General features: G+C 42.4%; 1 protein-coding gene across 1 annotated transcript in view; it reads left to right on the forward strand.

The window, feature by feature from the left end:
- Positions 1-830: 830 nt before the first annotated feature.
- LOC110530624 (leucine-rich melanocyte differentiation-associated protein) overlaps positions 831-13,615 on the forward strand; it is a 460,113-nt gene continuing 447,328 nt past the window's right edge. Inside the window, exons 1-2 of the mRNA XM_036986902.1 lie at positions 831-1,528; positions 2,566-2,666. Coding sequence (XP_036842797.1) covers positions 1,487-1,528; positions 2,566-2,666 — 143 coding nt within the window. The 5' untranslated portion in view covers positions 831-1,486. The remainder of the gene's footprint in view (positions 1,529-2,565; positions 2,667-13,615) is intronic.

Genomic DNA, 13,615 nt, shown 5'->3' on the forward strand with positions numbered 1-13,615 from the left:
TTACGTACCTTGAGTAAAATGAATATACAACATATAGCACCTGGTGATCTTGCTGCTCCCTTAATATAATGAAACACAGGCCTACATCTGTAGAGCATCATGATCACCAGTGTGCTGGAGTTTCTTTACACTATAGTATACTGCTTTTCTTCATGCACCTGCTTACACAATACAACATTTTCCAATAACTTTCCTTAGAGGGACAGCTAGTCTTTGCTTTGCCTCTATTGTGGTCCTGTAGTTGGTAGTCTGTTTGGTGAGGCCTGGGCCAACAAAAGACAGAAGAGTCTCCATCTCTTCTGCACTCATCTGGAAGTATCAGTGATGTCGAGCACGGTCCAAGAGCAGCTCCTGGACAAGGTGGTAGTACTGCCCATGCTCCCTTCTCAGCACATTTATGGGATGCACCCATAACCTCCTCCTCCTTACCTGTCTGCACCTCAATAACACAAGGGTGACCAACTTTTGTTTTAGCAGGTGGCGTCTGTTAATCCATGCTGTATCCATGCAATATCACTATTGTACAATATGCAATCATGTACTTACTTACCCATGTTACCAGTCCTCAATCAGAATAATCAAAATACATTTCAACAGGGCCACTGAAAATGTAGGCAAGAAAAGGCGCTAACGACATCGTCCCGCCCCCAAAGTAATATAATTGGTTCAGAGTTTGTTTTGATATTTCAACCTGAGTGTCCTGATCGTTTCTGCTGTGGGTGAACAAAATCAACAGCGGCCGCACGTTCGGTTTGGTCAGCAAGACACTGCATCTCAGTGCTTTAGGCGTCACTACAGACACCCTGGTTCACAACCAGCCGTGATTGGGAGTACCATAGGACGGCGCACAATTAGCCCAGCGTCGTCCGGGTTTGGTCGTCATTGTAAATAAGAATTTGTTCTTAGCTGACTTGCTTGGTAGAATTAAAACATTATAATAATTGCTTAAAGTTCAGAATGTCTCCAAAACCATATCAATGTCTAGACAGAGCATTTGGGCAGAAAGGTACGTGGAATGACTCCAATGCAATGTAAGCAAGCAGGTCGGATCTGCTGGATACCAATTACAGGTGCATCAGGCTATAATTGCAAATTAATCAGGTTACCAGTATCAGCTAATGGTCCCCAGTGAACCCCAAACAAATAGTGTGTAAGTAGGCTAAGTATCCAGGAACAATAACTAAGAATATAGGCCTATGGCATTTTAGGTTAAGGACTGTCACCACCACTCTGAAATGCGACACAAGCGAATCCTGCCATAATACTAGTAATAGCGCGTTTCCGCATTGGATCAGCTGATTCGGAGGAAGTATGCGGAAGAAGTAAATTCGAAACCTCAAGTAAAGCAAACAAAATAGTGAACTTTTTTGGAAAGCTACTGACAGTAAAGTTTTACAATTGTATTTTAAAGCAGAAGAGTACCTGTACCAGTTCCACTCCAGTAGTTATTTCACAGAGGTAGCCTAGTAACTGAACTGTCATCATCATGGCATGCAGCGACTCTATGGTCACAATGAATGGAACCCAAGTAAGTGTGAATCATTTAAAACATTTAGTGTTGGTAGCATTTATCGTTTACAATTATAAACGAACAGTATACAGTCGGATAGTTATCAGTGTATGTCGCTTAGAGGATTTGTTTTTCGTGCATTTCTGGTAGGCTACGCTGCATTGCCTCCATTGTCATGTGCTGCTACTGTCATGTGACTTAAATAACTTTTCAGAACAGTTGCGGAACTGTAGTGTTTTGGCAGGTAGAATGCAAGCTCGTTTTTATAAAGTTTGAAACGCATTACTGCAGCGCAGACATGGCTTTATGATCTAGTCTATTCGATGGTGTTTTATCAATGTGTCGAAGCTGAGCAGTGAGCACAGTTGTGTGCACAGGGCAGGTGTACAGAGTCAATATACCACCATGCACCTTAAAGGTTACAGGGCATGTTTAAATTAAAGTGACAATGTAACTGACCAGGTATCAAACATAGGCTACCTGGAAGGTCTCTCACATTGGCCGAGCCATTAAATGGCTTAAATACATTCAATGTCCAATATTCTATCATTGATTTAACTTTAACTATTCAGGGGAGCACAAATGAGACCATGGTTTCATTCACGATGGTGCCCTGAGTACAATCATTTTCTCAATCAAGAAAATTAATATTATTGGATGTGTAGCTGATAGAGAATGTATTGTTATTCGTTTCACAAGTCCTCAGGTCACAAACAAAGGTAAACCGTTCACCATACCACCTACCCTGCCCCATAAGCTTAAACACATTCACTCCACCATGGGCTATTTACTCTTACTCACTTTAACCCAGAAACGGACTGGCCATAGAGCAGTTTGGGCAGATGCCTGATGTGTTGGTCCACCTTTAGCCCAGTAGTCCTGTCTAAAATGTTATTTTTTTTGCACATACTGATCATAATTTGGTTAACAATGAGGACCTCAAGGAAAAAAATCCAACGGTGTGTTAGAAATGCCCGGGCACTCTGCCCACTCTGTCCCTGTTGTATCCCATTAATTAACATGTATCTATGTATCTCTCTGTTGTTGCTTTACAGGTTTCCTATATTGGACATGACTGTGAGGACATCCCAGAGTTCCTTGGAAAAAAATATGGATGCTTGGCACGACGGCTAGATCTCAGCTTCAATCAGCTAAGGTAGGAGATGAGCTGAGATGAGTCGTGAATACTTCCATGGACACAGTGCTGCCTTGAGGGTGATGCTTTGTGTTAGGTCAAATGTCTTATTAATTAAGGCACAACTGTGTAATCATACCCTTCATTAATAAGTCATTATAAATTATTATAAGGAATATACATACTCTTACACTAGATTACATATAAATAGGATTGCATACAGGCCTTGCATATTCATGCAGTCATCACAGTGTGGTGGTGGGTGGACGCAACTCAATATTAAGAAGTGTCCCAAATGTTTGGTTTACTCAGTGTAGATGGATGGTACACTGACCTGCCTTCATTGTTTTTACCACCTTATCTGATAAAGATAGGTTGATGTATCTCAGTAGAAATATCCCAGTGTGCCCATTGTACGTGTACATTTTACTCATTTAGCAGACACTCTTATTACTGTACAGGAACAATTAGGGTTAATTGCCTTGCTCAAGAGCACATCAACATTTTTTGTCATGGCTGTCATGGCAGGATGCATCCCAAACGGCAGTCTTCAGGCCCTGGTCAAAAGTAGTGGGCTATAGGGAATATGGTGCTATTTAGGAGACACTGAGCAGCGGAGAGCTGGGTTGGCTGCTACCACGCTGTGGCTGAATTAAAGGCCTGATCAATAAATGTGACATGTTAATGCAGGGGCCAAATAGAATAAAAGATCCTTCTGACAGGACCTGAAGAATCACCTTGTGGCAGCTGGTTCAGAGCGAGGGAGCAGGGGGTGGGGGTGCCGTCTCAGTCATCTCAGCAGCAGGACTGGCAAAGTTGATCTGACAACTAAAAGAGGAGAGATGATGGTTAGAAGGTGCTTTTGTTTCTTGACCTGTCAGGGCCTTGAAAGGCCTCTGAATGGAGGCTCTTTTTGTCACTTAGTCGAAAATTGTTGTCGTCCAGCATTGTCTGTGCTGGAAATGGGGATTTTTGTTTAATTGATTCGCTTTGTGCCCGAGTCCTGTCACGTTAATAATTGCTAAGTCCCGCACCCCAGCCCAGTCTGTCGTGAATAAATGTGTGCTTATCAAAGCATTAATAATCCTAATGAACCGCAGCGATTGAAAAGCTAGCGTTGTGTTGGCTGGAGTTTGATTTGCCTGCCTTTTCATTCGCTGAGGGCGTCAAACTCTGAAGATTTCAGACATGATTGCCCCCCTTGAATGCGAAACAAAGGCAATGTGGTAAAATGTGTAAACTGCAGTTCTCTTTCATTGGATGTAATAATGTTAGACGGGTTGGTCATTTGCTGGGTTTTGAGTTGTTATTACACAGTTAACAACAAGAGAACAGTTAGTAGGCTAGATCTTTTAGTAAATGTGTTGATTGATGTCATTCAAATGCTGATGACATTATTTTCCGATCAGCCTTATCTTGAGTAATGAATGATCGCATTCTCATATCTATTACATTATACACATGTTATATGTTATATTATAGGTATGTTTCTATATAATAGATATGTTATATATTATATTAGATACATTGTAGATATGTTTTATATTGCTTTTTGTACAGGTTATGAACAGTGTGATTACTTGTTTTGTGGTTTGACTTGTGCCTTTCACTAACCTTAGAGTCATCCTTGGCAGAAACTCTAGAGACACAGGAGGCAAAGAGACAGTCTTTTGAAGCCTATTGATTTATCGAAATTGACTTCAATACAATCATACAGCCATGGTTATACTGTGTCCAAGGCCCTGAGTTTCTCCTGGACAGGTTGGTTGCAGTCAGTGGTAACAAAAAACCTCTAGTCCCATGTAGTCTATGGGCTCGTTTGAGTGGTAAGGCGAGAGCAAACAACTGTAGATGAAAGTTGAGGAGTGAAGTCGGGGAAGGTGTGTCTGCGAGAGCCTAAAGTTGGACACTGATGTGGTTTTCCAACAGCAAGGCTCAGATCAACATGGCAGTGTTTCCATTGTTTATAAAAGTTGTTCTTTATAATGTTGAAATAAGTATGTCTCCAACCCCCATATCACACACTCACAAACTGAAAATATATGTGTGTACATTGTACAATCAATTGGTGAGAGGTTGTGTGAAGTTCATGTAGTCGACATGTAGGCAGGCGTAAGTCGGACAATTTGTATCCCCATAATGCAACACACTTTGAAAGGCGCTGACCAATGATGGTCACTGACTTGACGAAAGTGATCCTCTCTAGTGCTCCCACCATCATCCAGTTGTGGTGAGGTGATTTGAGTGTTTCCCTAGCCTGGTCTCAGATATGTTTGCCAACATCTTGCCAACGTCTTGCCAACATCTATGGTAATCAGTTAGCAAGACAGCACAAACAGATCTGGAACCAGGCTATTATTTCCCTAAATATTCCTCATACACTGGACGTGTGCAAAGAGGGATATAGTTAGACAGACTGTCCATGTTGCATAGCTCTAAAATACAGTAATGTCTACCTTCCATACAGGACATGGTAGCTTGTTAGCTGTTACAGATGGCTTCATGGAAGTTGACTGCTACAGGCCTAGTTTACCTGATGCAATTGCTGTACAATATGATCTTGTTGCCATCTGATGCACATTCAAATGTCATAAAAAATCAACACTGCAGAGCTCTCCCTGTCCTCTGCCGTGCCCTGATTGTATCACTGCTGATCACATCTGGAAATGTGCATGTACACCCTGGCCCATCTACCCAATTTTGACTCTGTTTCACTGATTTCTGCTCTTGTAAAAGCCTGGGTTTTCTGCACGTTAACACTAGAAGCTTATTACCTAAAATTGATTAATTGAAAGTGTGGGTTCACAGCTCCAATCCAGATGTGTTGGTCATTACTGAGACGTGGTTAAGGAACAGTGTTTTGAATACTGATGTTAACCTTTTCTGGTTATAACATTTTTCGGCAAGACAGATCTTCCAAAGGTGTTGGAGTGACAATCTTCAGTGCTCAGTTGTCTCCACCAAGTCTGTCCCTGAACAATTTGATTTGCAGGCTTTAAGCATTAAACTTTCAAATAGGTCTTTGTTGATTGTTGCTGGGTGCTATCGTCCTCCATCAGCACCGGCCTGTACCCTACCTGCCCTAAGCTCTCTCCTGGCCCCTTACACTAAATCTGACTTTGTCCTGCTAGGTGATTATTACCAATCCCATAAGGTATGACTCCAAACACCCAGAAAAGGCTACTCTCCTCGATGTGATCCTCACAAATAATCCTGACAGGTATCAGTCTGGTGTTTTCTGTAATGACCTTAGTGATCACAGTTTTACAGTCTGTGTTGGTAATGTCTGCTCAGTGAAACAACCTGTCCTCATTTGTCAGAGACACTTGCTAAAAAACTTTAATGAGCAAGCCTTCCTTCATGACCTGGCCTCAGTAAATTGGTATAGAATCAGCTTGATCCCCTCTGTCGAAGATGCTTTGACCTTCTTTTTTTTTAACAAACACACCCCCATAAAGAAAATGAGAATTAAAAACAGATTCTGCCCCTGTTTCGACCGTGATCTGGCAGTTACTCCACCTCAAGAATTCCATTTGTCGAAAAGCTTGGCACGCGCATACTCAGGCTGACTGGCTCTCGTTCAGGCAAATGAGAAGTGCACTCAGGCTATCTGGAAGGCCAAAGTTAGTTACTTTAAGGAGCAGTTCTCTCTCTCTCTGTGGTTCTCTCTCTCTCTGTGGTTCTAACCCCAAGGAGTTCTGGAAAACGGTTAAAGACCTGGAGAATAAACCCTCCTGCTCACAGCTGCCCATGTCCCTTAATGTTGATGATGTGGTTGTTACTGACAAGAAACACATGGCTGAGCTCTTTAATCACCACTTCATTAAGTTAGGAATCCTGTTTGACTCCGCTATGTCTCATTGCCCATCCAACAATTCCTCATCTCCCATCCCTTCTAATGTGACTAGCCCTGATGCTCCTCTCTCCTTTTCCCTTGCCCAACTACAAAGTTTCTCCCTGCAGGCCTTCACTGAGTCCGAGGTGCTAAAGGAGCTCCTTAAACTTGACCCCCTTAAAAAACATCTGGGTCAGATGGTTTAGACCCTTTCTTCTTTAAGGTTGCTGCCCTTATCATCGCCAAGCCTATCTCTGACCTTTTTAACCTCTCTCTCCTTTCTGGGGAGGTTTCCATTGCTTGGAAGGCAGCCATTTTGCGTCCTTTATTGAAAGGGGAGATCAAGCTGATCCTAACAGTTATAGGCCAATTTCTATTTGCCCTGTTTGTCAAAAGTTTGGGAAAACTTGTGAATAATCAACTGACTGGTTTTCTTGATGTCTATAGTATTCTCTCTGGTATGCAATCTGGTTTTTGGTCAGATTGTGGATGTGTCACAGCAACTTTAAAAGTCCTAAATGATGTCACCATTGCCCTTGATTCTAAGCAATGTTGTGCTGCTATTTTTATTGACTTGGCCAGCACTTTTGATTTGGTAGACCATTCCATTCTTGTGGGCCGGCTAAGGAGTATTGGTGTCTCTGAGTGGTCTTTTTCCTGGTTTGCTAACTACATCTCTCAAAGAGTGCAGTGTATAAAGTCAGAACATTTGCGGTCTCAGCCACTGCCTGTCACCAAGGGAGTACCCCAAGGCTCCATCCTAGGCCCCACACTCTTCTCAATTTACATCAACAACATAGCTCAGGCAGTAGGAAGCTCTCTCATCCATTTATATGCAGATGATACAGTCTTATACTCAGCTGGCCCCTCTCCAGATTTTGTGTTAAATGCTCTACAACAAAGCTTTCTTAGTGTCCACAAGCGTTCTCTGCCCATAACCTTATTTTGAACACCTCCAAAACAAAGGTCATGTGGTTTGGTAAGAAGAATGCCCCTCTACCCACCAGTGTGATTACTACCTCTGAGGGTTTAGAGCTTGAGGTAGTCCCCTCATACAAGTTCTTGGTATTATGGCTAGACCGTACACTGTCCTTCTCTCAGCACATATCAAACTGGTTAAATCTAGACTTGGTTTCCTCTATCGTAATCGCTTCTCTTTCACCCCAGCTGCCAAATTAACACGGATTCAGATGACAATCCTACCCATGCTAGATTACGGAGACATTTATAAATCAGCAGGTAAGGGTGCTCTCGAGCGTTCTTTACCATTCGGCCATCAGATTTGCAACCAATCATTATAGTACACATCACTGCACTCTATACGCCTCTGTAAACTGGTCATCTCTGTATACCCGTCGCAAGACCCACTGGTTGATGCTTATTTATAAAACCCTCTTAGACCTCACTCCCCCTATCTGAGATACCTATTACAGCCCTCATCCTCCACATACAACACCCGTTCTGCCAGTCACACTCTGTTAAAGGTCCTCAAAGCACACACATCCCTGGGTCGCTTCTCTTTTCAGTTTGATGCCGCTAGCGACTGGAACGAGCTGCAAAAAAACACTAACTGGACAGTTTAATCTCCATCTCTTCATTCAAAGGCTCAATCATGGACACTTACTGACAGTTGTGGCTGCTTTGCGTGATGTATTGTTGTCTCTACCTTCTTGCCTTTGTGCTGTTGTCTGTGCCCAATAATGTTTGTACCATGTTTTGTACTGCTACCATGTTGTTCTGCTGCCATGTTGTTTTGCTACCATGTTGTTTTCATGTGGTGTTGCTTCCATGCTATGTTCTCAAGTGTTTCTGCAATGTTGTCTTAGGTCTCTTTTTATGTAGTGTTGTGGTGTCTTTCTTGTCGTGATGTGTGTTTTGTCCTATATTTTTATTTTTAATCCCAGCCCCCGTCCCTGCAGGAGGCCTTTTGGTAGGCCGTCATTGTAAATAAGAATTTGTTCTTAACTGACTTGCCAAGTTAAATAAAATCATTTGTGTTGGTTTTAGAAAAAATCATGCCCGCATAATTGTTCCTCGTTCTTGATCGCGTCACATTAACCTGTCTAGGACTGAGGTTCCTCAACAGCCATTGAAAGTGCAGGGTGCAAATTCAAAACAACAAAAATCTCATAATTAACATTCCTCAAGCATACAAGTATTTTACACCATTTTAAAGATACAATTCTCGTTAATCCAGCCAGTGTCTGATTTCAAAAAGGATTTACAGCAAAAGCACCACAAAAGATTATGTTAGGTCACCACCAAGCCACAGAAAAACACAGCCATTTTTTTCCAGCCAAAGAGAGGAGTCATAAAAAGCAGAAATAGAGAGAATTAATCACTAACCTTTGATCTTCATCAGATGACACTCATAGGACTTCATGTTACACAGTACATGTATGTTTTGTTTGATAAAGTTCGTATTTATATAAAAAAAAATCTGAGTTTACATTGGCGCATTACGTTCAGTAGTTCTAAAACATGCGGTGATATTGCAGAGAGCCACATCAATTTACAGAAATACTCATAATGAACATTGGTAAAGATACGGCTATTATACATGAAACTTTAGCTAAACTTCTCCTTAATGCAATTGCTGTGTCAGATTTCAAAAAAACTTTACGGAGAAAGCAAACCATGCAATAATCTGAGTACAGCCTTTAGACAACAAAGCAGCCAAAAAAGATACCCGCCATATTGGGTAGTCAACATTACTCAGAAATAGCATTTTAAATATTCACTTACCTTTGATGATCTTCATCAGAATGCACTCCCAGGAATCCCAGTTCCACCATAAATGTTTGATTTGTTCGATAATGTCCATCAGTTATGTCCAAATATATCTTCTTTTGTTAGGGCATCTGATAAACAAATCCAAAAGCGCGTTCAGGTCGCCGCGCGTTCAGGTCGCGCATTCAGGTCGCGTCGGACGTTCCGTTACAGCCCATAGAAACATGCCAACCTAAGTATGGAATCAATCTTTAGGATGTTTTTAACATAAATCTTAATTAATGTTCCAACCGGACAATTCCTTTGTCTGTACAAATGAAGTGGAACGTAGCTACCTTCACGTGAGCGCGCCAGACCGAGGCTGTGGCACTCTGCCAGACCACTCACTCAAAGAGCCCTTATGAGCCCCTCCTTTAGAGTAGAATCCTCAAAACAGGTTATAAATACTGTTGACATTTAGTGGAAGCCTTGGGAAGTGAAACATAACTAATATCACTCTGTATCTTCAATGGGGGCTGAGTTGAAAAACTACAAACCTCAGATTTCCCACTTCCTGGTTGGATTTTTCTCAGGTTTTCGCCTGCCATATGAGTTCTGTTATACTCACAGACATCATTCAAACAGTTTTAAAAACGTTTTTTTCTATCCAATACTAATAATAATATGCATATATTAGCATCTGGGACAGAGTAGGAGGCAGTTCACTCTGGGCACGCTATTCATCCAAAAGTGAAAATGCTGCCCCTATCCCACAAAGGTTAAGAACTTGATGTCCAAAATCAAATATGTATATCTCTGACATTTCTCATTTCATTATTAATATTTCATTTGGTTAAGGGGGAATCTTAGATTTCAGATATTATTATTGGACTTCAAAGGATTCTCTGGACAGGGGAGAAGTTACCCAAGCCATTTGCCACTGATAGTATTGATTGATTGACTGATAGTTGTGTATTAGTTGTTGGATTACAAACTATTTGATTTCCCTCTAAACTTATTACTGGTGAGGCTTGTATTCATGTCATCAAGACATCTCACTTTTCTAGCTCCCACCATCTCATATCTAGGGCCAGTATTTAATTTCTGACCAGCAAAACTCTGGTTCCTGTACGTTCTGGAGTTTTCTGGTCATGTGGCCTAATGAAACAACTTATCCTGTTGCATAGTGTAAATTAACTACCCTTTTAATAAAGGCATCCTTTGCGATGATTGGAGGCTGTGGAAGTCAAATGATTGGGTGGAGCTGTGAATTTCAATTAGCGAGCAGACGTGACGGTGATAAACGAATCAGGAAGTAGAGTGATGGGTGGTGGCAGCTATTTTCTTTCTCGCTCACTCTTTCTCTCGCTAGCTCAGGGTCGTAGTTATCCCCATAAGAACTCCCCTTGAGGACAAAGGAACCCAGTCCCACAGCTCTGTGTAAAACATGTAGTCTGTCCCTGATGAGAGGAACTCTCTGTGATACCGCCTGTACTTGTTATGAATCACTTCAAAACAAGTGCTTGACGTCTCCTCGCCCCTATCAAGATTTGTTTCACGGTACCGCTCTGTAGACACACCAGCGTTTCACAATTGTGACCCCATTTCGGTGACGCCAAAAGTAACCCAAGTGCTAACTGCCTTGACGACTGACACTTTGTCAGACAGTGGGAGTGGACTGTCTTCAGTATAATATGTTTATATCCGTCAGCCCAGTTAACAGTTCTCATCCACTAACTTGACAATGAGTGTCAGTGAAAATGAGGCAGCACCTGTCACTGAAATGTGTGTGTGTGTGTGTGTGTGGGAAGGGAAAGTCAGGAGATAAAGTTGGAGTAGCAGCCTGTCACACCTACACCTCATATCCCCATGCCAACCTGTCCGGCTGCCTCATCGATGTGTTGAGAGAGTGAGACTCCTAGACCAATGTAGCAGTTGGAGGACAGGGGTGGATATTATTGTGCTGTCCACTTAGTTTCAGGTGTGTGTGTGTGTGAGAGAGACATTGCGACGATGGGGAATACACTGTAGACACCACTACTATCTAATGGTTACTACTAGAGCCAGTGTCTGTCATAGGGGTTTCAATCTGTTACCTGCTGTAATATCATATATGACACCTGAGGAGAATAAATACTAACATTATCTGGTTGTTTCAGTGCAACAGACAAGTCACATCTCTTTTCAGACGAAACATTACATTGAGACTTGTTAGTAAAGAGAATAATTTGACAGGTTTCCTCCTTGTCACCACCACGCTCGGCTGTGTTGTTGTTTCTGATCGCAAATGAGATGGTTAGGGTCCTGTGTAGCCTGTTGTCTCATCACATGCAGTAGGTCTCAACTGTAGTGGTACTTGTATACAGATCAAGAGGTACACACACTGGTAACTTTGGGGAGCGTTTTATTGAGCCACACTGCTGCATCGTAGTGTTCAGATGTATGTTGTGGTGATCACAGCTGTGTCATAGTGTTCAGATGTATGTTGTGGTGATCACAGCTGTGTCGTAGTGTTCAGATGTATGTTGTGGTGATCACAGCTGTGTCGTAGTGTTCAGATATATGTTGTGGTGATCACAGCTGCGTCATGGTGTTCAGATGTACAGTGAGGGAAAAAAGTATTTGATCCCCTGCTGATTTTGTACGTTTGCCCACTGACAAAGAAATGATCAGTCTATCATTTTAATGGTAGGTTTATTTGAACAGTGAGAGACAACAACAAAAAAATCCTGAAAAACGCATGTCAAAAATGTTATAAATTGATTTTCATTTTAATGAGGGAAATAAATATTTGACCCCCTCTCAATCAGAAAGATTTCTGTCTCCCAGGTGTCTTTTATACAGGTAACGAGCTGAGATAACGAGCACACTCTGAAAGGGAGTGCTCCTAATCTCAGTTTGTTACTTGTATAAAAGACACCTGTCCACAGAAGCAATCAATCAGATTCCAAACTCTCCACCTTGGCCAAGACCAAAGAGCTCTCCAAGGATGTCAGGGACAAGACTGAGACCTACACAAGGCTGGAATGGGCTACAAGACCATTGCCAAGCAGCTTGGTGTGAAGGTGACAACAGTTGGTGCGGTTATTCGCAAATGGAAGAAACACAAAAGAGCTTTCAATCTCGCTCGGCCTGGGGCTCCATGCAAGATCTCACCTCATGGAGTTGCAATGATCATGAGAACGGTGAGGAATCAGCCCAGAACTACACGGGAGGATCTCGTCTATGATCTCAAGGCAGGTGGGACCATAGTCACCAAGAAAACAATTGGTAACACACTACGCCGTGAAGGACTGAAATCCTGCAGCGCCCGCAAGGTCCCCCGGCTCAAGAAAGCACATATACATGCCCGTCTGAAGTTTGCCAATGAACATCTGAATGATTCAGAGCACAACTGGGTGAAAGTGTTGTGGTCAGATGAGACCAAAATGGAGCTCTCTGGCGTCAACTCAACTCGCCGTGATTGGAGAAGGAGGAATGCTGCCTATGACCCCAAGAACACCATCCCCACCGTCAAACATGGAGGTGGAAACATTATGCTTTGGGTGTGTTTTTCTGCTAAGGGGACAGGACAACTTCACCGCATCAAAGGGACTATGGGCGGGGCCATGTACCATCAAATCTTGAGTGAGAACCTCCTTCCCTCTGCCAGGGCATAGAAAATGGGTTGTGGATGGGTATTCCACCATGACAATGACCCAAAACACACGGCCAAGGCAACAAAGGAGTGGCTCAAGAAGAAGCACATTAAGGTCCTGTAGTGGCCTAGCCAGTCTTCAGACCTTAATCCCATAGAAAATCTGTGGAGGGAGCTGAAGGTTCGATTTGCCAAACGTCAGCCTCGAAACCTTAATGACTTGGAGAAGATCTGCAAAGAGGAGTGGGACAAAATCCCTCCTGAGATGTGTGCAAACCTGGTGTCCAACTACAAGAAATGTTGTGGTTGTATGTTATGGTGATCACAGCTGTGTCGTAGTGTTCAGATGTACAGTGTCAGTCTAGGGTTTTTCATTATTTTTTACTATTTTCTAAGTTGTAGACAAATAGTAAAGACAAACTATGAAATAACACATGGAATCATGTAGTCACCAAAAAGGTGTTGAACAAATCAAAACATATTTTAGATTCTTCAAAGTAGCCACCCTTTCCCTTGATGACAGCTTTGCACACTCTTGGCATTATCACAACCAGCTTCACCTGGAATGCTTTTCCAGCAGTCTTGAAGGAGTTCCCACATTTGCTGAGCACTTGTTGGCTGCTTTTCCTTCACTCTGCAGTCCAACTCATCCCAAATCATGTCAATTTGGTTGAGGTTGGGTGAATGTGGAGGCCAGGTCATCTGATGCAGCACTCCATCACTCTCCTCCTTGGTCAAATAGCCCTTACACAGCCTGGATGTGTGTTGGGTCATTGTCCTGTTGAAAAA

The sequence above is a fragment of the Oncorhynchus mykiss genome, chromosome 1 (assembly GCF_013265735.2).
Source record: "Oncorhynchus mykiss isolate Arlee chromosome 1, USDA_OmykA_1.1, whole genome shotgun sequence".
NCBI classification, from domain to species: Eukaryota; Metazoa; Chordata; class Actinopteri; order Salmoniformes; family Salmonidae; genus Oncorhynchus; species Oncorhynchus mykiss.